Source organism: Artemia franciscana, chromosome 5 (genome assembly GCF_032884065.1).
Source record: "Artemia franciscana chromosome 5, ASM3288406v1, whole genome shotgun sequence".
NCBI lineage: Eukaryota > Metazoa > Arthropoda > Branchiopoda > Anostraca > Artemiidae > Artemia > Artemia franciscana.
The window spans coordinates 25,043,193-25,067,333 of NC_088867.1; the positions used below are offsets into that span (position 1 = coordinate 25,043,193).

The 24,141-nt window shown below is 35.1% G+C and overlaps 1 protein-coding gene across 1 annotated transcript in view; it reads right to left on the minus strand.

Moving 5' to 3' along the window:
- Positions 1–24,141, minus strand: part of LOC136027153 (laminin subunit gamma-1-like) — a 119,919-nt gene that overhangs the window by 11,680 nt on the left and 84,098 nt on the right. The window contains exons 19-22 of the mRNA XM_065704135.1: positions 21,406–21,647; positions 18,182–18,386; positions 15,490–15,727; positions 7,867–8,066 (exon numbers count right to left, since the gene is read on the minus strand). Coding sequence (XP_065560207.1) covers positions 7,867–8,066; positions 15,490–15,727; positions 18,182–18,386; positions 21,406–21,647 — 885 coding nt within the window. The remainder of the gene's footprint in view (positions 1–7,866; positions 8,067–15,489; positions 15,728–18,181; positions 18,387–21,405; positions 21,648–24,141) is intronic.

A 24,141-nucleotide genomic window follows, 5' to 3' on the forward strand; every position in this document is an offset into this window, starting at 1 on the left:
CGTGACATCCCCAGAAACATAGCTATTGGACAGTACTATGCTGAACAAATACAGGTGTTTAATTCAGTTGTATTTGGGGAACATATGAGCCAGGAGACTAGAACTCGTAAAAAAAGGGCTCGTAAATAATGGTAACTCTTCTGTTTAAAGTGGCATTACCGGAGAAGTAAAATTACCGAAGAGGCTAAGCATATGCCGCAGTTTGCCAAAATTTCATTTTGTTTTCCAGGCAATTTTTCAAAACTTTTTGCTTGAGAAACTTCAAACAGAAACGGCCAAAAAACAACAGAAAGAGTGGATTACAGATTACAGGAGTGGAATTACCAAAAAACCTGTGTTCTTGCTGTAGGTTCTAAACTATTATTTTGTTTTTCTACTATTTTCAAAACCTTTTGTTTGAGAGTGTTGTTTGTTGTTTGTGCAAACTTGAAACGTTTTTCACCCGTTAGATAGTGGAAAGTCTACTTCAGAGATAAAAATATGGATGGCAAAAATCAATACTTGATGATATGCAAGCATTTAAAGCTAGCAAGTTTTCAAAAGAATGGAAATTTTAGGGAATATTTAGTTTCTTTCAACAAAATTCCTATTGGCATCATAATTAGAAAATGAACTTGATGAGTTTTTTTGCCTGATGTAATGGATTTAGTGAAGATGACAGTCCAATAAATAAAGATATCCCCTGTTATTTTTAATTGTGTCCATACATGAGGTCAATTTTATAGAAAAACTTGGCTTAACTTTCTACCATTCTATCAGTTAAAAGTGTTTCCTAAAATAAACAAAATTATCCAATGAAAGATTTATTGTTCTACTTCCCTTGAATGGGAAAAAGGGTAGAGAGTCCTTGGCCTCTTGTTCCTAAGCAAAAATAGGCAGTTTTGGTTCCGGTTGGCTTACGAGTGAAGTCGGCTAAACTTTTATGTGCAGGATTCCATTTCCTAGTATGAAATTAAATAAAAAAAAAGTTCAGCGATCGGCTGACTGACGAACGCTTGGACAATTTTACTCGTATAATTTTTTACTCGAACGGCCACAACAACGTATGAGCCTAATAATTAAAAGACTGTCGATGACAAAGGAATCCCACCCCCAAGAGGTTCTAAAAAAAAACTTTAAAAAGGCTTTTAAAAGTAAAAAAAAAACTTTTAGAAACGAATCAAAAATGTGTTTACATACATCTTTGTAACGTTGTTACAAGTTGAACGAACATTACTAGGAGGGATTCAACCCCCCCCAAACTCGTTTAACGGGTTGAAAAAATTATATATATATATATATATATATATATATATATATATATATATATATATATATATATATATATATATATATATATATATATATATATATATATATATATATATATATATATATATATATATATATATATATATATACTAGCTGTTGGGGTGGCGCTTCGCGCCACCCCAACACCTAGTTGGTGGGGGCGCTTCGCGCCCCCCCCAAGCCCCCCCGCGCGCGTAAGTCGTTACGCGCCATAATAGTTACGCGCCATTGTAGTTGTGTCCCTATGTTATATAAACTTGCGAATATACAACATTCTTTGCTGTCCCATTGTCTTTGCATATAAATAGATTGTCAGGTTATCCCCCTGTTTCCCCCGGTGTCCCCGTTGTAGTTGTGTCCCTGTGTCCCGGTCGTCATTTATATTCCCTGTGTCCCGGGTCCCGGTCATCATTTGTATCCCGGTGTCCCGGTCTGTATATACATTCGTTTTTTAGTTTTGTTTTTCTCCTTTATTTTTTTCCTTTTTTTTCTTTTTTAGCTTATTTAGATTTTTAGATTTTTTAGTTTTTTTTATTAGTTTTTAGTTTTTATTTCTTTTTAGTTTTTTTGTCCCGGTCGTCATTTATATCCCCCTGTTTCCCCCGGTGTCCCCGTTGTAGTTGTGTCCCTGTGTCCCGGTCGTTATTTATTTTTTAGTTTTTTACCTTTTTTTAGTTTTTTTAGTTTTTTAGCTTTTTTATTTTTTTTATTAGTTTTTAGTTTTTTTGTAGTTTTTGCCTTTTTTTTAGTTTTTTTAGTTTTTTAGCTTTTTTATTAGTTTTTAGTTTTTTTTTGTAGTTTTTGCCTTTTTTTAGTTTTTTTAGTTTTTTAGCTTTTTTATTTTTTTTATTAGTTTTTAGTTTTTTTTGTAGTTTTTGCCTTTTTTTAGTTTTTTCAGTTTTGACGTCACCTGATCCAGTTTTTTCAGGTGACGTCACCTGATCCACGATCCACAGATCCACAGACAACTTATTTTTATATATATAGATAGTTTTTTTTTTTTTACTTATGTCCTGGTCGTCATTTATACTCCCTGTGTCCCGGTGCTTTGTTGATTGCTAATCGAACATTCCTTTTGTCCTGGTCGCTTTCTCTTTGAGTGTCGTCATTTATTAGTTTTTTCCTTTTTTTTTTTTAGTTTTTTATTGGTTTTTACCTTTATTTTAGCTTATTTTTCAGTTTTTTCCTTTTTTTTAGTTTTTTTTTATTTTTTATTTTTTTTTATTTTTTTACCTTTTTTAGTTTTTTTAGTTTTTTTAGTTTTTTAGCTTTTTTACTTTTTTTATTAGTTTTTAGTTTTTTTTTGTAGTTTTTGCCTTTTTTTAGTTTTTTCAGTTTTTTTTTTTAGTTTTTTATTGGTTTTTACCTTTATAGTTTTTTTAGTTTTTTAGCTTTTTTATTTTTTTTATTAGTTTTTAGTTTTTTTTGTAGTTTTTGCCTTTTTTTAGTTTTTTCAGTTTTGACGTCACCTAATCCAGTTTTTTCAGGTGACGTCACCTGACACATCCATCCACACATCCATCCACACATCCACAGACAGACAACTTATTTTTATATATATAGATATATATATATATATATATATATATATATATATATATATATATATATATATATATATATATATATATATATATATATATATATATATATATATATATATATATATATATATATATATATATATATATATATATATATATATATATATATATATATATATATATATATATATATATATACTACTACTACTACTACTACTACTACTACTATTAACTCACTGCAGCACCAAGCCGCCTGAGGCCAACACAGCTACGCACGCTCCTCCTCCAACCTAATCTATTTAAAGCCTCCCTCTTTACACCCTCCCAGTAAGTTCCCATTTCCTTTAAATCTTTATTTATGACATCCTCCCAACCCAGACAAGGACGACCTGCTTTCCGTGTAGCCCCAGACGGTTGGCCAAAAAGGACAATCTTCGGTAATCTGTCATCCTTCATCCGTAGAACGTGGCCTAGCCATCTCAACCTTTCTTTCATTATAGCCCCAGAAAGCGGAATCGAACCACACTTTTCGTACAACCTACTGTTTGAAATACGGTCAGTCAGCCGGGTACCCAGAACAATCCGTAGGCAATTTCTCAGGAAAAATTTTAGTAAATTTGCATCTGCTTTTCGGAGTGCCCATGCTTCAGAGCCATATTTGACCACTGTCATCACTGTAGCTTCCAATATTCTAATCTTGGTTTGTAGACTTATCTTTCTATTCTTCCAAACTTTTTTTAACTGTGAAAAAACACCCTGAGCTTTAGCTATTCTACTTTTAACATCTTCACTGCTTCCACCATCTTTACTAATAATACTACCAAGGTAACTGAAGCTCCCAACCTGATCGATCTTTTCGTTACCTAATGTCACCTGTTCATCTTCACTTATTCCTAGCCTTAGTGACTTAGTCTTCTTAACATTAATTTTCAAGCCTATTTTAGCACCCTCAACTCGTAAAACCTCTAAAAATTCATTCATTTTGCTCACACTTTCATCTAATATGCTCAAATCATCAGCATAATCTAAGTCCAGGAGCGTTCTTCCTCCCCAAGTCCATCAAAATGATCCATATAAAGGGGGATAGAACACAACCCTGCTTAACTCCTGATTTAATACAAAACCAGTTGCTAACCTCATTTCCTACCTTAACCGCAGCAGTATTATTCTCGTACATAGCGCAAATCACTTTAATGTATTTCTCTGGTATACCATATAACGATAAGACCTTTGTTAACGCTGTTCTATCAACAGAATCGAAAGCTTGATCATAATCGATAAAACTAAGGACCAAAGGTGTTTGACAACGAAGGGACTTCTCAATTATTAGCCTAAGAGTGAAAACATGGTCGACACATCCTCTACCTTTTCTAAAACCGCATTGTTCTTCCCTTAAAACTTTGTCTACAGCATGTCTCAGTCTAAAAAGTATCATATCAAAAGCCTCGGTAATTACAACACTCACTCTTGTCACCTTTCTTATACAGTGGTTTAATTAAGGTTTTCCTAAAATCATTGGGTACTTCCCCTTTTTCAAAAATCATGTTCATAATCTTCAGTAGCTTATCCCTAACCTCAGAGCCACCATATTTAAGAAATTCATTAATCATACTATCAGCACCTGAGGCTTTATTATTTTTTAATCCTTTTAGTACTGTCGCTAATTCTTCCTCACTAAACAAATCTTCCTTCACATCCAAGGTATCACAAACTTTTTCATTTTCATCTATATCTTTTCCTGCAACTGTATCTCGGTTTAGCACATTCTCAAAATGTTCCACCCATCTTTCTTTAACTTTTTCCTTATCACTAATTGTGGCCCCATTTCTATCTATAACTGGGACTGGTCCGGATTGGTTACTCCCTTTCAATTTATTAGCATGCCAGTATAATATTTTACTATTATGCCGTCTAGCCACATCTTCCAGATCCTCAGCAATTTTATCCATCGCCTCCACTTCACATCTCCTTAGTTCATATTTTAATGCTTTCTCCACTTTCTTTACATTCCTTTTGTTTTCACACGACCTATCACTCAGATAATTCTTATACAAACCCCTTCTACTCTCTATTAAACCTAAAGCTTTTTCACTAATATTCCTAGTTGCAGTCTTAGCACTCTTCCCTAGGACACCATCAGCAACATCACAAATTGTTTTTCTGAAATTATTCCATCCATCTTCCACATTGTCAAATTGTAAACCCTCAAGTTTAGTACTCAACTGTTCCTGGAATTTTTTTTCTCAAATTTTCATCCTGAAGTCTACCCACATCATAACTTTTCGGGAGGGAGTTACCCTTCCGAAATTTCAGCTCTAAATTAACCTTAGACACTACTAGATGGTGATCTTTACTTTTAACATCAATAACGGCACTCCTATACACCCTAGTATCTTGTATTGAACCTGCTAGTCTTCTGTTTACAATAACATAATCAATAAGGTTTGCTGTCTTACCATCACGTGAATACCATGTCAACTTATGGGCCATTCTGTGACCAAACACCGTATTGGTTATAACTAGGTTGTTATACCTACAAAATTGCAAAAGCCTATAGCCATTACTGTTTTCTTTTCCTACACCAAATTTACCTAGGCTAGGATACCATCTATCCCTATTTCTACCAACCTGGGCATTAAAATCTCCTAGCAAAAACACCATATTTCTACCTGGTACCCTGTCTATTTGCTCCTGTAACTGTAAGTAAAATTCATCTGAGTCACTAGTATCTCCATCAGTTGGTTCAATGGGGGCATATACTACTATAACTGATAACCTAAACTTTCTAGTCATAAAATGAGCAATTAGTATTCTATTATTAATACCTTCCCAGCCTAAACAAGACTTAGCAGCTTCCTTATTCATCATGAGCCCTACTCCCTGTCTATGTACCCCATCCTTCCTGCCTGAGTAAACAAATTCTATGTCACCTAATTTCATGCTTCCTACCCCTGGGATATGAGTTTCTGAAACTCCTAATAAATCCAGTTCAAACCGTCTGAATTCGTCAGTCAAAATGTCGATGCGATAGTCATTTTTTAACGTCGTAACATTCCAAGTTCCAATTTTTCATGTTCTTTAAATCTTTGAAATTATTTTGGCCTCAAGAAAAGCAGTGATCCCGGATACCAGTGCAGGATGGGGACGAACTATCAACAAGAGTCGAAATCCTGCACAGACAGTCCCAGGCCTATTACCTCCGACTCATTATATATTCATGCCTACAAATATTATACTACTATGGAGAGGCAGCCCATAGCAGATAAATCAGCTAGGAAGAGGTTTTTCAGCCCGAAAACGCCCATCAAAACAAACCAAGCCCAGAAAATTATCCAATAATCAGAATCCCGTACGAGTGCTGTGTTGTTTACTAGGCTATAATTTCCTCGAGGGGCGCCACTCCTCAAGTGGGAAAAATTGACCGCAAGTTTCCCAGTCTTGCAGGTACCCCGAAAGGGTCGAGGCAGCCCTTTACAGAGGCCGTTGTCCATAAATCTGGATCTTACGCCCTGCCGCAGTTGTCCTCCTATAGAGGATCCTCCCACGATGGTGTTCTGCTTCACCATGCAATTTAACCCATTACTGGGAGAAGGTTTGTAACTCATCTGACGTGTGAACACGGCAGTTGGCCCTGCTGAGTGTACATCTGAGGGGCCTTCTTCCTCCTCCACCTGTAATTATGACCCCCAGGGGAGGGTTTCCCAGTTTCTATTATGGGCCCCACTGGGACAAGGTCCTACTTGGTCTAAGCCTCCTATGGAGCTACTCTACCTATCTGTAGGACATTCCCCTATCTGTTGTCCTCCACCAAAACCTAGCATGATTATCTAATAATTAACTAACTAATGCAACTAATAAATAGTTGCAGTAAATTGCAACTTTACTTTAATTTAGACTATAAAGTAAAGGACAAAAATAACATATACAAGCTCTGTTGTCCTCTGCTAAAACCTAGCATGCAAACTAATAATTAACTAACTATTGCAACTAATTAATAATTGTAATAAAGTACAACTTTCCTTTTAATTTATACCCTAAAATAAAGAAAACACAAAAAAGCTCTATTGTCCTCTACCAAAACCTAGCATGTTAACTAATAATTAACTAATAAATAGCCCCTTTGGCCTGATTGCAACACCTCACAAGCCACACCTTAAAGAAAACACCTTTGAGAATTTAAATTAAGAAGGAAACTTATTAGAAACCCTGCTAGTACTGCAAAAGTAGACCTAAGTAGCCAATTTAGCCTGTTTGAAACATCTCACAAGCCAACACCCTATAGAAAACACCTTTGATAATTTAAATGAATAAGAAAACTTATTAGAAATTCTGCTGGTACTGCAAAAGTAGACCTAAGTAGCCAATTTAGCCTGTTTGAAACATCTCACAAGCCAACACCCTATAGAGAACACCTTTGAGAATTTAAATGAAGAAGAAAACTTATTAGAAACTCTGCTAATACTGCAAAAGTAGACCTAAGTAGCCAATTTTGCCTGTTTGAAACATCTCACAAGCCAACACCCTATAGAGAACACCTTTGAGAATTTAAATGAAGAAGAAAACTTATTAGAAACTCTGCTAATACTGCAAAAGTAGACCTAAGTAGCCAATTTTGCCTGTTTGAAACATCTCACAAGCCAACACCCTATAGAAAACTATTCTGTAGGAAAGAACTGAAATATACAAGTGACATGATTTACAGGGAGTTTACAAAATATAAAAGGATAAAGATCCCCCAAAGCGATTCCTGGCAGATATGAAGCGGAAACGACATTTCAGTTTCCTTCAACGTTTTACACGATAAGTAGCGAGCCTGCTACCTCGCATTGCTGCAGAGGGGATCAATCCATGAGCTCCGTATAAGCATTACCTATTTCCAAGTGCACAAAAAAAGGGCCGTTAGGTGACACCAGTTTCTTCTTTCATAATGAGATGCAAGTGCAAGTCAGATGTATTAATTAAGCTAGTTAATTAAGTGGATAACTAAAAGGGTAAGGAATTGTGCCGTACGCTGTCATATTTTAAGCTTTACCTTTGATAGTTCTAAAGCAGTTTTTGCGGCTTCTTGAGAGAGACTTTTTCCAGTCTTTGCATCAAAGGTTGCACCAGTGAGGTACCACTGACCTTCCTGTTTCTTCCTTTCTGCATCAGAAACTAGCTGACGAATTTCAGGAACTAGGTCAAGTGCATCACGGGCTTTGTCTTTACTTTCTTGAACTAAGGAGTCGAACTCTGAAAAAAAGAAACTCATGACTCAATAGGCTTAATATTTTTTAGCTTGCACGCTTCAGACTATCTTTTTATCCTTCAATACTGAAATGTTGGGTTTAGTACGAGTAAAGAGATCATTCACTTTCAAGAATCATGTTAGAGAGAAGTGGCGTGGCAGGACAAGTGACATTCAAATATGTGCACCAGGCGACAAAGAATGAGTGACCTCTAGGTACTAGCAAAGATAAACAACTTCAGATTTTAGGATTGAACTGTTTAAAATTCAAGAGAGTATTTTAATACAATTACATCAAAACATCCCCTCGAAGTTGTTATGTCACTTTGTAACTGGGTACATTGTATTCTGAATTATAATTAGAACAATTCGTCCCTAAAAAAATTACTAAACTGAGCCTCTGCAGGTATTTTAATACAAGTGTATACGCAGTACATTTAAATTAGAGGAATGAATATATTTTTCGGTCGCCCTGAACCCACCTCGTATGAGATTGCCTTGCAGAAATTTCGTTTTCCAGACAATTTTGAAGAAAATTAAAATAGAAAACACTGCCAAAAATATTGACACACGCTTTTGTTCAAATCTAAGAAATACTCGTACACGTTGCACGAAATTCCTTACAAATCACCTTGTTTTATTTTTCAGTTTCAAATTGACGTAATTATCAAAAGACATAACATTATTCCACTGAGATTCTTTTCTACATAGTGTGCAGACAACAATGACCATCTAAACATTTAAAAACGATTAGATTATAGCACAAAGGACAAAAGTAAAACACAAAACACGACTTGGGCTTTCGAACGCTTGGTAGACTGGTTAAGCTGCATTAGGACACTCCTAAACTCACATTCATTTACATCTGGGAGCCATTGCGTAAACTTCTTCTCAATATAGCAGTACCCTCAAACTATAAAACATACTACAAAACGTGACTAAAAATAGTTTCACTATAAAAATGGTTTATATTACGTATTTATAGAAAGCCTGTCAATTAGGAATTCTAACGCAACCAGTGCTTTTAACTTACTTCAGTGTTACGAAAGATACAGGCAACGTTGAGTTAAAATAACCTAGTTTTCAGACTTTCAAAACAAAGAAGGGTAGAGGTGGCGTTTTAGACAAAAAGATAAAAAAAAAAAACATGAATGCTTTGCTATGACATGGAGGGATCGAAGTTAGTCAGTGCTAAACTAAAAGAGGCAAATTATAAATTGCAGAAAGGACCACAAAACTGTTCCGATTTGTTTAAGAGGGAAATGGAGTAGGTCATCTACACCTGTATTCAATTTAGCAATACTTGGATCTTATAGATATACATATTACTGTATAGCAATTTACTAAAGCCATTATTAAAAAAAGTAAAATATTTCTTTTTGGAACATCATAGGTCGTTCGCTCTTTACATTAACCCAAAAATCACTTTTCAAGTTCCTCACATTTTCACTTCTGCAGAATACACACTGGATAAAAGATGGTAATAACGAACTACAAACCAGCAAGATTACCACCCAAATTATTTTCGTTGGGACCTTTTAAGGTTTAACCCTTTTTAAGGTTAGCTACAACCCTTTTTAAGGCTTGAGAAAATCTCAGAAGAATGACGTTTAATATGATAATATCCGTTTATTACCGCTAAAAAAGGCATTTACGTTTTTGTTAGTTCAGGAGTATGGGCGAATTTTCTGATGATGGTACTATGGGCTGTGGGTACTTAAGTATCTGAATTAAACCAATAAAGCTTTGGCTGTCATCTAAAAATACAAAAATTCTACATCATAATATTGTAATTTCAACCAATAATCCAGATTTAACCTATAAAAACGGAAACCCTCCCACGAGTAGTCAAGTCCAAACCGGCACCCCTGGGATTTCAATCCAAATGTCATGTCTTTTTCAATAAACTTCGGAAAGAGCTGCCAAATACGTATTGGAAATATTAGAAAAATAATGCACACATCCATTACTGAGTTTATTATTCGTGAAACCTTTCACTTTTCAATTTATCATCGAAAATAGCCGAAATCCCGGTTAAAAAAGAAAAAAGAAAGAACTATTGGGCCTCAAGAGAACTTTTAGTACACATAATGAATAACGTTATGGAAAAAATTAGAGATATACTCAAACTTTTATCTTTTTTTACCGAAATTTAAAAAAGTTAAAAATTTGTAATCCTTTTTTCTATTTTGCCTTAAAAAAAAGTTTCTCATGCCTTCAGCAAAGATCACAAAGGGAGTATATCACCCAAAAAGATTATCTCTCAAGTTATGCATTTAATACCCGGGAGAAATTATAAGGGGAATAAGTTTTAAAGATCATAATGCATCTATAAGCCCTAGATTAGCAAAAAATGCTGGAACTCTGCAGAAGCTGAAGAAAAATTCCCCCGAAAAGGTTATTAGAATTTTTTATTTTTCTCTTATTCATCCATATTTGTTGTACTGTGCTACAGCTTGGTCGTCAACATTCACTAGCCATTTATCCGCTCCGTGTGGTGCAAACAAAGCTGTAAGAGTTTTGACCAATGACTTGCCCTAGAATTCGGTATGATCTAGGTATCCCGAATTAAAATTTGCCAACTTCTGGTTTGGTTAAATTTTTATGTAAATTTTTTTATGTACAATTTTTTTTTCTATTTTGTTACCTACATCCTTTTCAGAATTTTATAAAGAAAGGGAACATAGTTATGAAACTAAAAACGTTGAGTTAGTTAGAACGCCGGTTCCAATTACTACCAGATCTAAATTTTCTATTAAGTATATTGGTCCTGAAGTCTGGAACAGGCTTCCGGCGGAAGTAAAATGTAACAAGGCCCTTAAGGAATTCTGTGCGTCTTCCCGATGTAATTGTTTTAACCACTATTGTAGACACGGATTGAGTGATTGATTTGGGAGTGAATATGTACTTGTGAGTGTTAAAAGAGAAATTGGTTCGTGTGTTGACTGAGGTGAGTGTCAGTATGTGAAAGGGAGAATGATGAATCATAGATTATGAGCGTGGGATTCCTTTAAGTTCCCTATAAAAATTATTTATCTTTAGAATGTTGATAAATCGTTTAGTAGGGGTGGGGGGGGGGGTAGGAGGAGTCAGAGAGATTTTTCCGAGGAAGTGTATTAGTGTAATAGTGGTTCAAGTGACCTTTTTTTGGGGGTCGTCCCAAACACGCTAATATGCGTCAGGACCTATTTTGATATTGTTAGTATTATATACAGTTTTGATTTGTTAGTATTACATGGAGATTTTGGTGATTGCAGTTTTGCTTTGTTAGTATTATGTGGAAATTTCTATGTTGTGTTTTTTGTGACGCATTTGTTAATGAAAAAACAAAAGTTTAAAGTTCATTGATTTCTTGTTGAAAATTTGTATGTTTCCACTAGGCCCTGAGCTTTAAAAGGTCATGTAAAAGATAAAAAACTGTTAATTTAAATAATTTCATTTTTAAGTTTTGCGCACCTAGTAAATCTAATAAATGATTACCAAATTAATTTTAACTTCGACCTATACTTTGTCTCCTGTACTTACCCCTTTCGAAGAGAGTCTATATATTATTTTAAGACCCGAGCTACATTTTTTTTTGTCACAAATAATGAGAAACTGAATAATCACAAATTGATATAATCACATTTTCATTGACTTCTCATTGAGAATCTGCATGCTTACCCTAGGCTCTGATGCTTAAAAGATCACGTCAAGAACTGTTAATTCCTATAGTTTCATTTTTGAACTAGCAGAACAAGTAAATGTACTAAATGATTAGCAAAAGTAAGAGCTTTTGCTGGTCTTTGTTGGAGAACGTGCTTTAGAAGACCTAAACTCAGCTTGCTATCATATCTTCCAAAAGAAGGACTCATCATCCTCAAAATTTGTGCATCATCGAAGCTTGCCACCCACTAGTGCATCTGCGAAGTTTCATTCGCTGCGTGACTATCATCAGGTCCAAAATTGTCCAAATTGGGGTCCAAAATTGAGTGGAAGTAACAGTATCGACCCTCTTCGATGAGGATTTAGGTACAAAGAAACGGTCTTAGTTCCGATAATGAACGATTTATATCCGGCTCAATTGCAGCTTCCAAAAATTGTCAAGTGCTACTGTAAGCTGAATAGATGTGACTGCACGAAGATGCTCATGCAAGAAGCCGGGTCTGCTTCCAATGACTAACCCTTTCCCAAAAGAATCTATACACCATTTTGATATTTAAACTTAGTTTTATTTTTATTATACATAATCAGTTACTCCTCACTTGTGCTGCATAATGATTACGTTCTCAATTAACTAGGCTACCTAGTGACTTTTCTATCATATAGCCCTTGGCTCTTCACAAGTATTGTAGAATTCTTTACTGATTTTTGTGTGCCATACATTATTGTTATGCCACTGGCGGATCCAAGGGAGTCGAGGGAACACTGAACCCTCACCAAGATGTTTCTGGCACCCTTTGTCCTTTTGTTTTCTTTCTTACTCTTTTTTTTAACAAATTTGTCAATATAGTCAATATTTGGCACCTTTGCCTCATTGGACCCCCCCCCCCAAAGATTTTGCTCATTGGCACCCTTGTCACAACAGGCCTCTCCCAATATTTTGCTCTAGGTCCATCCCTGTGCTATGCACTTTCTCTTCTTCTTCTGTTTCAGATAAATTTAACTTAAGTATTGAGGTTGAGATTTGAAAACAGAGTTTTAAAGAAACTAGCCACTTTAAAAAAAGAAGTACGTAGAGAAACATACCAGCTCCTTGGTCTTCATAATCTATATATATAAAAATAAGTTGTCTGTCTGTCTGTGGATCAGGCGACGTCATGTTTCTGTGTCAGCTGACGTCATGAAGTTAGTTGTCGTCATTTTTGCTATTGCCAAAAAACTTGCTGCTGATAGAGAAATTCAGAAAAGAAAGCGTGCCGAGGAATCAAAAGAACAGCAAGGAAACAGGCTTGAGGCTAAAGAACGCAAAACCGCGCAGTTAGATGAAGATCCACCTGGACAGCGAGAGTCAAAACATATCAAAACTGAAAATGATAGCGATGATGATTGGGTTTGGGATTTTGACTCGGATAAGGTCATCAATGCCTACCAGATTTTAGTTAAAAAAACAAAGGTTCGGCGATATGTATTTCATAGTGAAGCTGAAAAATAAAGAAGAAAAAGAAAACTGAAAAAAGAAAAAATTAAAAAACTAAAAAATACTAAAAAGAAAAAACACTCAAAGAGAAATTACAGACCGGGACACAAATGACGACCGGGACAGAGGGAATATAAATAACGACCGGGACACACAAAGAGAAATTACAGACTGGGATACCGGGACACAAATGACGGCCGGGACACAGGGAATATAAATGACGACCAGGACACAGGTATTTAAGAATATCGTTCAAAGACAAATTTTTAATTGTAAGAAGACCGTTGAAAGAGAAATTTCTAATTGTAAAATGACTGAAGAACCTACAATGGCAACGGTACCACCATCGAAGTAGATAACCAGTGGGTTGTTCCATATTCCCCATTAGTGCGAAACGTCAACCCCAAGTCAAATTCGTGCATTGTTTGGCATCATTTTAACAACTTGCTCTCCATCAGCTCCTACAGAGTTATGGGAAAAATATAAGTCAAAAATGTCCGAAGATATACTCCATCGAAAACAGTTAGAGACGTCAGATATGACTTTTGATTTTACATCAGAAATTTATAACTACACTTTAGTTATTATAGAAGATTTGTGCGTACGTATGGCAAACAAACCTCTTCAGGATTTGGGAATGCCTTCACCTAACCGTATCGCTGCTGTTTCGACATGTGTAGAATTGGATCGTGAAAAAAGTTACAGTACGAATGATCTATTGTCGTATGTACAAAATAACATTTCCAAGTTAACGTCGGAACAAAAAGACATTTATGATACGATAGACTCAATTTCAGGACGTATACAACTACCTGCTGATTTCTGTAATTTAGTGACGTCCAAAAATTAATTGATTGAAAAAGTATTTCCGAATATTCTAAAAAATTATAAAAATAAATAAATGGCTAAGTGAAAGAGCGATTCTCGCACCCAAAAATATAGACGTCCACGAAATCAACAATATTGTTTTGACCAAGATTCGAGACCAGGCAGTCCTTTACAAGTCAGTCGACACAGTTTTGGAACCAAATGAAGCGGTTAATTATCCATCTCAATTTTTAAATTCCATAGATCTTTCAGGGTTTCCACAACACGTGCTACAACTAAAAATAGGCGTACCAATAATACTTATAAGAAATATCAACCCACCAAAGCTTTGCAATGGCACGCGACTTGTCGTAAAAAAAACAATGGAAAACCTAATAGAGGCCACAATCTTGACAGGGCCTTTTGAGGGTGAGGCTGTTCTTATTCCTCGCATTCCCATGATTCCAACGGATCTGCCTTTTCAATTTAAAAGATTGCAATTCCCAATTCAATTAGCATTTGCAATCACCATTAACAAAGCTCAAGGTCAATCATTAGAAAAATGAGGTATAGATCTTAATACTGATTGTTTTTCCCATGGACAATTGTGCGTTGCATGTTCGAGGGTCGGTAAACCTGACAATCTATTTATATGCAGCGACAATTGGACAGCGAAAAATGTTGTATATTCGCAAGTTTTACGCAGTTAATTTGTATTGTATCTATCTATCTATCTATCTATATAAAAACGAGTTGTGTGTATGCATGTTTGTTTGTAAAAAGAGCGTTTGCATATGACGTCATTATTAGTACATACGGCTTTGTATATGCACAGACAATGGGAAAGCCAAGAATGTTGTATATTCGCAATTTTTACGTAGTTTAACTCCTGCAGACGAAATGAATGCTTGCCTGAAAAATTCTAATTTATGGGCACACGTAAAAATATTAAAATTAACTACAAATATGCGTGTCCGATTGCAAAACGATGACTCTGGTCAAACATTTTCAGATCAATTGCTGTCAATTGGAAACGGAAAGCTCCCAGTAGTGGGAAAGCCAAAAATGTTGTATATTCGCAATTTTTACGTAGTTTGAAACACATATATAAATCTATCTATATTCACAGGTGGGACACAGGGACACAACTACAATGGCGCGTAACTAATATGGCGCGTAACGACTTACGCGCGCGGGGGGGCTTGGGGGGGGGGCGCGAAGCGCCCCACCAACTAGGTGTTGGGTTGGAGCGAAGCGCCACCCCAACAGCTAGTAGTTTTATATTTCTTTGATGGCGTTGAAGAGATTCCCGTGAACTGGTAGATTTTTAATAAAGAACACAATCCCTTTCTCGGAATATTATAACTAATAAATTAATCATCTCTAACAGTGTGCGACGATGAATTATCCTCTATGATTTTTATATAACACTTTTTTTGCTTACTTTACAGCTTTTGTTGAATCTGAAGAATTTGAAATGAAAATTTTTTTAAGGAAAATACCTCTTAAAGTTTCAAGAGTATTTTGCGCTTCTTTTAACGTTTTTTCGCCAAGTGAAACAGCTTCATCGGCTTTGGCAAGTGCAGCGTCTATTTCTGCTAGAAGCTCGTCAATTTCCTGTTGCGTACCAATACCTCGAGTGAGTAACGCAGAGCCATCTTCTATTTGTGAAAGTGCATCTTGAATCAGCAATTCATTGTTTGTCAAAAGCTCGTCAGTTTCTTGTTTCAATCTTTTCGCCTAGATGAAAAGGAATCAATAAAAAATAGAAGGAGAAAGAAAAAGAAATTATAAAAGAAATTATATAAGAAATTATATCAAAATTAATAGTCAAAAAAGTTAAAGTTTTTTCAGAATTCAGACCCTTTTTGAACTAAGAAGGGATTGATGGCTTCTAATTCAGACATCAGTAACACATCACCTAAGAAATAATTTCAGACTATACAGAAAAAGTAAAATTTCGGCCATTGCCCATGAATTTGTTATGAATCATTAGGTTGAATTGACAGGCCCAGAAGAACAGTTTCACTTGATGAAAAATCAATTTAAAAGGAATCTTTAGGCTTCCCTGCTTTCCTGTTGCTTTATTTTTATGGTACTTAATTTAACATTCCTTTTTATACTACTACTAATAACTCACTGCAGCACCAAGCCGCCTGAGGCCAACTCAGCTACGCACGCTCCTCCTCCAACCTAATCTATGCAAGGCCTCCTTCTTTACACCCTCCCAGGAAGTTCCCATTTCCTTTAAATCTTTATTTATGACATCCTCCCATCTCAGACAAGTACGACCTGCTTTCTGTGTAGCCCCAGACGGTTGGCCAAAAAGGACAATCTTTGGCAATCTGTCATCCTTCATCCGCAGAACGTGGCCTAACCATCTCAACCTTTCTTTCATTATAGCCCTAGAAAGCGGGATTGAACCACATTTTTCGTATAGCCTATTGTTTGAAATACGGTCAGTCAGCCGGGAACCCAGAACAATCCGTAGGCAATTTCTCTGGGAAACATCTAGTAAATTTTCATCTGCTTTTCGGAGCGCCCATGCTTCAGAGCCATATTTGACCACTGTCATCACTATAGCTTCCAATATTCTAATCTTGGTTTGCAGACCAATCCTTCTATTCTTCCAAACTTTTTTTTAACTGTGAAGAAATACCCTGAGGATTAGCTATTCTACTTTTAATATCTTCACTGCTCCCACCGTCTTTACTAATAAAACTACCAAGGTAAGTGAAGCTGCCAACCTGATCAATCTTTTCGTTACCCAACGACACCTTTTCATCTTCATTTATTCCTAGCCTTAGTGACTTAGTCTTCTTCACATTAATTTTCAAGCCTATTCTAGCAGCCTGAACTCGCAAAACCTCTAAAAAATTCATTGATTTTGGTCACACTTTCATCTAATATGCTTAAATCATCAGCATAATCTAAGTCCAGGAGCGTTTTTCCTCCCCATTTGATTCCGTGGTCTCCAATTGCCTTTCCTGTGCTCCTTAAGACGAAATCCATCAAAATGATCCATATAAAGGGGGATAGAACATAACCCTGCTTAACTCCTGATTTAATACAAAACCAGTTGATAACCTCATTTCCTACCTTAACCGCAGCAATATTATTCTCGTATATAGCACAAATCACTTTAATGTATTTTTCTGGTATACCATACAAGGATGAGACCTTTGCTAACGCTCTTCTATCAACAGAATCGAAAGCTTGCTCATAATCGATAAACCTCATTTCCTACCTTAATCGCAGCAGTATTATTCTCGTACATAGCGCAAATCACTTTAATGTATTTCTCTGGTATACCATATAACGATAAGACCTTTGTTAACGCTGTTCTATCAACAGAATCGAAAGCTTGCTCATAATCGATAAAACTAAGGACCAAAGGTGTTTGAGAACGAAGAGAATTCTCAATTATTAACCTAAGAGTGAAAACTTGGTCGAAACATCCTCTACCTTTTCTTAAATCGCACTGTTCTTCCCTTAAAACTTTGTCTACAGCATCTCTCAGTCTAAAAAGTATCATATTACTCAGTAATTTGCTACCTACAGAGACCAGACTAATGCCTCGATAATTACGACACTCACTCTTGTACGAAAGTACTTCAGCATAAATATCCAGGAAATATAGCTGTAGTTAGTAATGTTCATGAAACAACCCAAACGTAACAGTAAAAACAAATCTTAAGCTTTCAAAAGAAAACAATAACCAATTCTTGAAAGTTGTTTTCTAATTTTAAATCGCTGTAGTAAAACCGATAGTTTTTCAAAACACATAACCTGGTATGCATACCTTTTGATACAACGAAATAAATCATCATTAAATAAAAAAGGTAAAAGATAAAAAAAAACAAGATTTAGGATTGTTTGAGACATTTGACATGCCAAAAAACCTAAATGATTTGGATATTGTCTCGATGGCGATTTATCTCTGGTTCTATTAGCTAAGCTGGACAATCAGCTCTCCAATCAAACCCAAGATTTTCCCCCCCCCCCTTGTGAACATATCTAAAAAAAAAAACTCTGGCAGAACTTAATACATAAGCTCGACAGTTTTGCTTTGTTTTGTTTTTTTTTTCTTCCATATCCTGTGTAAAACAAAGAAAAAAAATACTTGAACTCTCATTGGATTTGTCATACACACAAAATTGGCTTTGCATTTAAGTATTAAAAGTAACAACATACCTCATTTGCTGTATCCATAGCTTTGGCTCTTATGCTTTGCCAATCAATATTGGGAATTGAAAGGGCATAAGACTCACTCAAAAGACCTAAAGCATCACTGTGGGCTGTGCGAGCTGCTTCAAACGCCATTTCAGCCTGAGCATAAGTAGATTCAATGGATTCTTTTGTTCGCCTTATGTCCAACTGAGCACGTCGAATCTCGTCCCTAGAAGCAAAATGAATAAAGGTGTAGAAATATGAATAAATAAAAGGAAACCTATCTGGTCTTTCAGCCAAAAAGCGTAAAAATGAGCTGAAAAGCGTAAAAAATAAAGCTAAGCGACTTCGAATATAGATAGCCAATGGCCGTCCACTATGCTGGAATGTGTTTTTAACAAACAAAAAAACTAATCAAGCTAAAAAGTATGCGATCTAGCCGACAGCAAGGATTAAGCTATCCTACAAACAAGAAATAATGCGACTAGATGATTAATTCAGCTACGTTGGATAATCAAGCTAACGTAGAATGTCCTATCACGGCAGCCTCATGGTCTGGTCGCTATTAAGAAATAATTTTCCAAGTGAATTATACAGAGCATGAAGTTTATTTAAATTTGCTTGCTTTGGTTCCTCTACCTTTACTCACTCAGGTACGACTTCTTCCAGTATTTGTTGATAATGTAATTATATGCGTTAGAAACTAAAATCAAGCTCTGGTTTAAAACTAAACTGCCTTCCTTTATTTTTCCATTTGGAGTCGCTTTTCCAAATGGGGCTTGATTCGTCCCCATGGAAGCGTTAGTTTCGTCTTTAAATGAGGTAAGACTCCATTAAAAAGCGTATTCTTTTTACCGGCATATTACGGTTGTCTGTAATCATAGTAAAACTTTCGAATATATGTTTCTCCCTTTTTATTTAATAATGCTAATTTTTGGAGTAAATCAGTTTGGCTTTCACCCTGGAGTTGGATGTCAGCACAATCGTCGTGCTCTCGCTTTTGTTCTTGAAGATACTTTAGCTAAAGGGTATAGTCTTCATATTTGTGCTTTTGACCATTCTAATACCTTCGATTACATTTTTCATAGTCAAGCTCTTTACTCTCTATTTTAGGCATGTGTTAACCATTCAGTCATTCTTCTTTTGAAGTTTTGATTTAAATTTTTTTTTTATCTTCAAACTAAAAGTAATGGTGACCTGTCCTCGTCCGTTGTTATTGTTCGTCGAGGCGTACGGTATGCTAGAATTTCATTTAGTAGTACTTTCAAATTTTAATTTCTGGACTTTCTGTAAATATTTGTCCTATATGTTTGATTAGGTTGAGTGATGTATCTTACCTTCCATATACTGATGACATACTTCTAACCAATCGATCCAAAATTAGTCTGTTGCGGGTGGTTTATAAGCTTTCTTCTACTTTCAATAAAATCGATATTTCACTTAATATTACTAAGTGTAATATTAACTTCAACGTTTCTTCGCCAACTAGACATTTAAGTTCTATTCGGTGGTTGAGTATTACAGTTACAAAAAATCTCAACATTTTGAGAGTGTGTTGTTCTTACCGCTAAGGTAAAAATTCAGACTGGTTACTCTAAGATTGCAAACAATAGGGGTTAGTATAATCGTGTTACTCTCGGTAAGTTCTATTCTACTGCTTCCGATCATTCGGTTCTTTATCTCTCTGGCCGTCACCCGATTCTTACATTCAATCTTCTTATTTCATTACTGTAAATTTCTTCTTCATCTTAGTCTTTGAAATTGGAATAAAACCATGGCAAAAAATTGTAACTGGCAAATACACAATAGGCTGTCTGCAACTGGCTGATTTACGCAATAGGCTGTCGTCAACAACGCATAGATACTTGTCACTTTACCATGTCTTGATCCGTTATTTTATTAGAATTTTTTTGTCGCGTTTTTTGCTTGATGTTTGCTGTTGTGATTTTTTTCTTTTTTCTTTCTTATTGTTTTTCTTTACTGTTTATCTTTTTGACATATGAGGGTTTTAGATAAATATTATTATTATTGCTACTAATACTAATTGTAGAATAAGAATTTGTTTTTTTTTAATAAGAAATTTTAAAGATGGCTTCAACCTTTCAGCTGCTTACTCTTACTCAAGAGCACCATTTTTGAGAGTTGAAAAAAAATTGCTGAAGAAAATGTAAAAGAGGGAAATATTTTCTTCTACATTAAGGTAATGTTCCAAAATGTACTCCTTAAGGTAAAAATTAAGGTAAAAGTTCCGTCTTGCCCAATCCACACAATTTTTTTCCCTTCCCCTTTATCATTAATTAGAAGAGAGCAATAAGGTAGAAGAGAACATATAAATGAATGAGAACATATAAATGAGAACATATAAATATAGAACAATAAATGTAGAAGAGAACATAAGGTAAAACTTTTACCTTAAGGTAGTAAGTTCCGTCAGGCCCAATTCACACAATTCTTTTCCCTCCCTCTTTACCATTAATTTAAATGACGAACACTACAATTTATTACGTGATTTCATTGCGGAGGGATTACAAGCTCCACGATGAATGTTTTATTTTTACATTATTTTTAGATATTTAAAAAAAAATGTCTGAAACCTTATCCAATTCACTGCTTAACCTCTCTTATAATCTCGACTTAGGTTTCTTTTTTCTTCCAGCCTTTTTAAAATTTTTGAAAAATGTCTAGTTTTTACAGAAAATTAGAAGTTTTTGCACTCTCCTCGAGGATCATTGGGTAAATGGATTTCTGGTCAATCTCCACAGGTGCTCAGAGCTTCATTCCCACTTTTCATGGATCGATTGTTTCTTTTAGCGGATCGACTTTTATAATGAGTCACCAATAATGCCATTTAAAGCCTGAAATGCGTTTCTTAAGAGAAATTGACGATAAGCATTCAATAATGCCCTCATATACTTCTACGTCATACTTTTTTGGTAGTTTTATATAATTTTTACGTGAAATTTGGCAATTCTATGATTATTCCGTTCTTCGTCCCAAGTTGAAAGGCTCAAAAGGTTTAAAAAACATATTTACTTTAGGCTTAGGGAGTTGACATTAGGTTCCTTACATGACTTTCTAGTTATTCTCTGAAATAAATTTCTTAATGTTTAATTTTGAGTGTCGTGATTCTGTTACTTCAAAATAGCCTATTTTTCATCAATATTTTAAAACCACTTACAATAAGCTATTAACTTCAACTTAATCATCATCTTTCTGTTTAAACCCAGTTTAAGTTAAAAACCACTTACGTCGTGTTTCTTTGTCGTTCGATAGCATCACGAGCAAGACTATAAGCACTAGTGGATATGTTAAGAGCTTCCTTAGCAGCGTCGTCAACAGATGTAGCAATATTTTCCAAATTTTCAACCAATAGGCGGGCATCTCTAGCACTTTCCGACATTTTCTCAGATTTTTCACTGAAACGTTCCGATCTTTGAACAGCACGCTGCAGAGCTTCCGACCCTTCAATTTCCAGGTATCGTTGTGCTGTCTAAAAAAAACAATTCACTTGTTATGGTATTTTAGTGAATACGAGCTAATATTAGTTTATTTTCTTTAACCTCAACATTTATTATTTTCTATTTTTATTAATTTAATCCTATTATTTTATCTATTTTATATAATAATTTAATTTAAAAACTTTACTTTATTTTATTAATAAAATATTTTATTTTAAGCAATATTTTTTTTACTTAATAATCACCAGTGATGCTTGGCCCTTGAGGTGAACTGAAATTCTGAGTACGGGATATTTGAAGATCTTATAAAGATCTTATTGTAAGGTTCAGGAGAAATAATTTGGAACGCCATTGCCATAACAAAAAAAAATCCGAAGAAAAAATATTTGCGCAAGATTCCATAAGTATAAAAAAATGTAAGATTCAAATTCCAATATTGTACTCCTTTTCCTACCAAGAACCTGGTGTGGCTATATGTTACAACAGTCAAGACTGCGCTAGGAATTATAACATCAAAGCTACATATTAATTTTTTTTTTAACTTCAATTTTTATCAAACAGTAGGCTGTACAAAAGCACGGTTCAATCCTGCTTTCTAGAAATAGTTAGAATAAATAGATGGATGAGAGAAAGATTGAGGTGGTTAGGACACGTTCTGTGGATAAAGGATGACATATTATCGAAGATTTTTTTTTCAGCCAACCATCTCGAGCAAAACAAAACTCTGGTCGTACCTGGTTGGGGTGGCATGATGTCGTAGGGAAAGATATAAAGGAAATGAGAACTTCCGGAGAGGGTGTAAAGAAAGAGACTTTGAATAGATGGGGATGGAGGAGGAGTCTGTGTAGAGGTGTTGTTCTCAGGCGACCTAGTGCTGCAGTAATTTGCTAGTAGTAAAGGTAGTAATTTAAATTTAATGGATCCCATGCAGCTAAATATTCTTAGGCTTTAATCTTTTCGCAAGAATATGGCGGAGAAGATTATATTGGTCACGCAATCATCTCGAGGCAACATGATGGTATCAAATGTTCTCTATCTAAAAAACACATGAATACTTTTATCAGTTGACAGATTCTCCACGAAAAATAATGTTACGAAATGGGAAAAAAAATTGATAAAAAGCGGAAATGCCTGAAGTTTTTTTTTTATACAAATAAGAAAAGAGATGCAATGTGAACTTCAAGATCTGGTGTGAGTTTTCAAACCCCTATCGTTTTTGTTGGTTTTCTATTGTTCTGACGGCTGAAATGAAATATTTCTCAACACTTGAAGAATTTGGTGGTATTTGAACCTACTACTTGAAACTTGAATTATTGGAATTTCAGCCCTGCTTTTTCCAAGTGCCTGTAACCAGAATTACACCACTAATGGAAAGAAAATTTGATCAAAGAGTCATCGAAAATTAGAAAAGAAAATCACTCAAAGCATGGGGAGTGAGTACAAAAATTTAGCGCTTTGTGCTTTCTGAACTACATGAAAAAAAAAACGCTGAATTAGATTACGAATGATCCAGCCTGACATGTCCCGTTAGTGTGCTACTCACAAAATGATTGATACACAAATTTTATAGTCTCTGTAGTTTGCTTCATTTCTTTTTTCTTTTACTGAAATAGCCAGTTGGAAAGTGTTTCGTTTCATGCCATAAATTTCCAAAATGTGACTTGTTTTGGCATTTTAATGATACACAAAATTTTGTGTTACCCACCAGAGGCTACGAGCCTGAGAAAAGAATGTGTTGCTACTCACAAAACTTATAAGAGTACACATCACAGTGACCTCAAAGTTAAGCTTATCACCTTTTTTTTGTCAAAACCACTGGTTCAAATTTTTGCCAGCCATTGTGTCTGTACAAGGAAACGGTGATAGCTCCCTGGCATAAATACATAAATTTATAATAGACTACAGACAGTACGTGTTTTCGCGAGCTCCCTCCGCTTTTACTTCAAACCCACCAGCAAAACCTTTCTAAGGTATTTTGAATAAGTTTACATAGGAACAAAAATGGATCTTTATATCTCATGAACTAAACTGATTGATTCCATCATTCTTGTTAGATGCCTGGTGGCCGTTTATCTGTTCTCGTATTGCAATGCTTCGTCTATATTGTCCGGTCTCTGTTCGGATAATAAATATATGTTCCTTAACCTCCCTTATATAGCGTCCCTACTTACATGGAAAATTGAAATCATTCTTTAACGGAGTTTAATATTTTTCTTTCTCTTTGTATAAATTTTTTTTAAGTTAGTAACTATAGTTGACTAAATCCGTAGAAATATTGTTTTTTCATTAATAAGGATTCGTCTAAAATTTTACTCGTAAAAACCCTTTATCGCTTTAGTGAGTCTTTCTCTTGAGAAATACCAAATCAGTAGTGTGATTAATACCAAATACCAAATCACACGGACTAAAAATTACAGCCTGTTTTTATATGTTTTTCAATTTGTCTGCAATGACTGATCAGCACTTGATTCAGTACTTCAGCACTGATGAGGTATTCAGCACTTTCACTTATACTCTTTCCTCGAT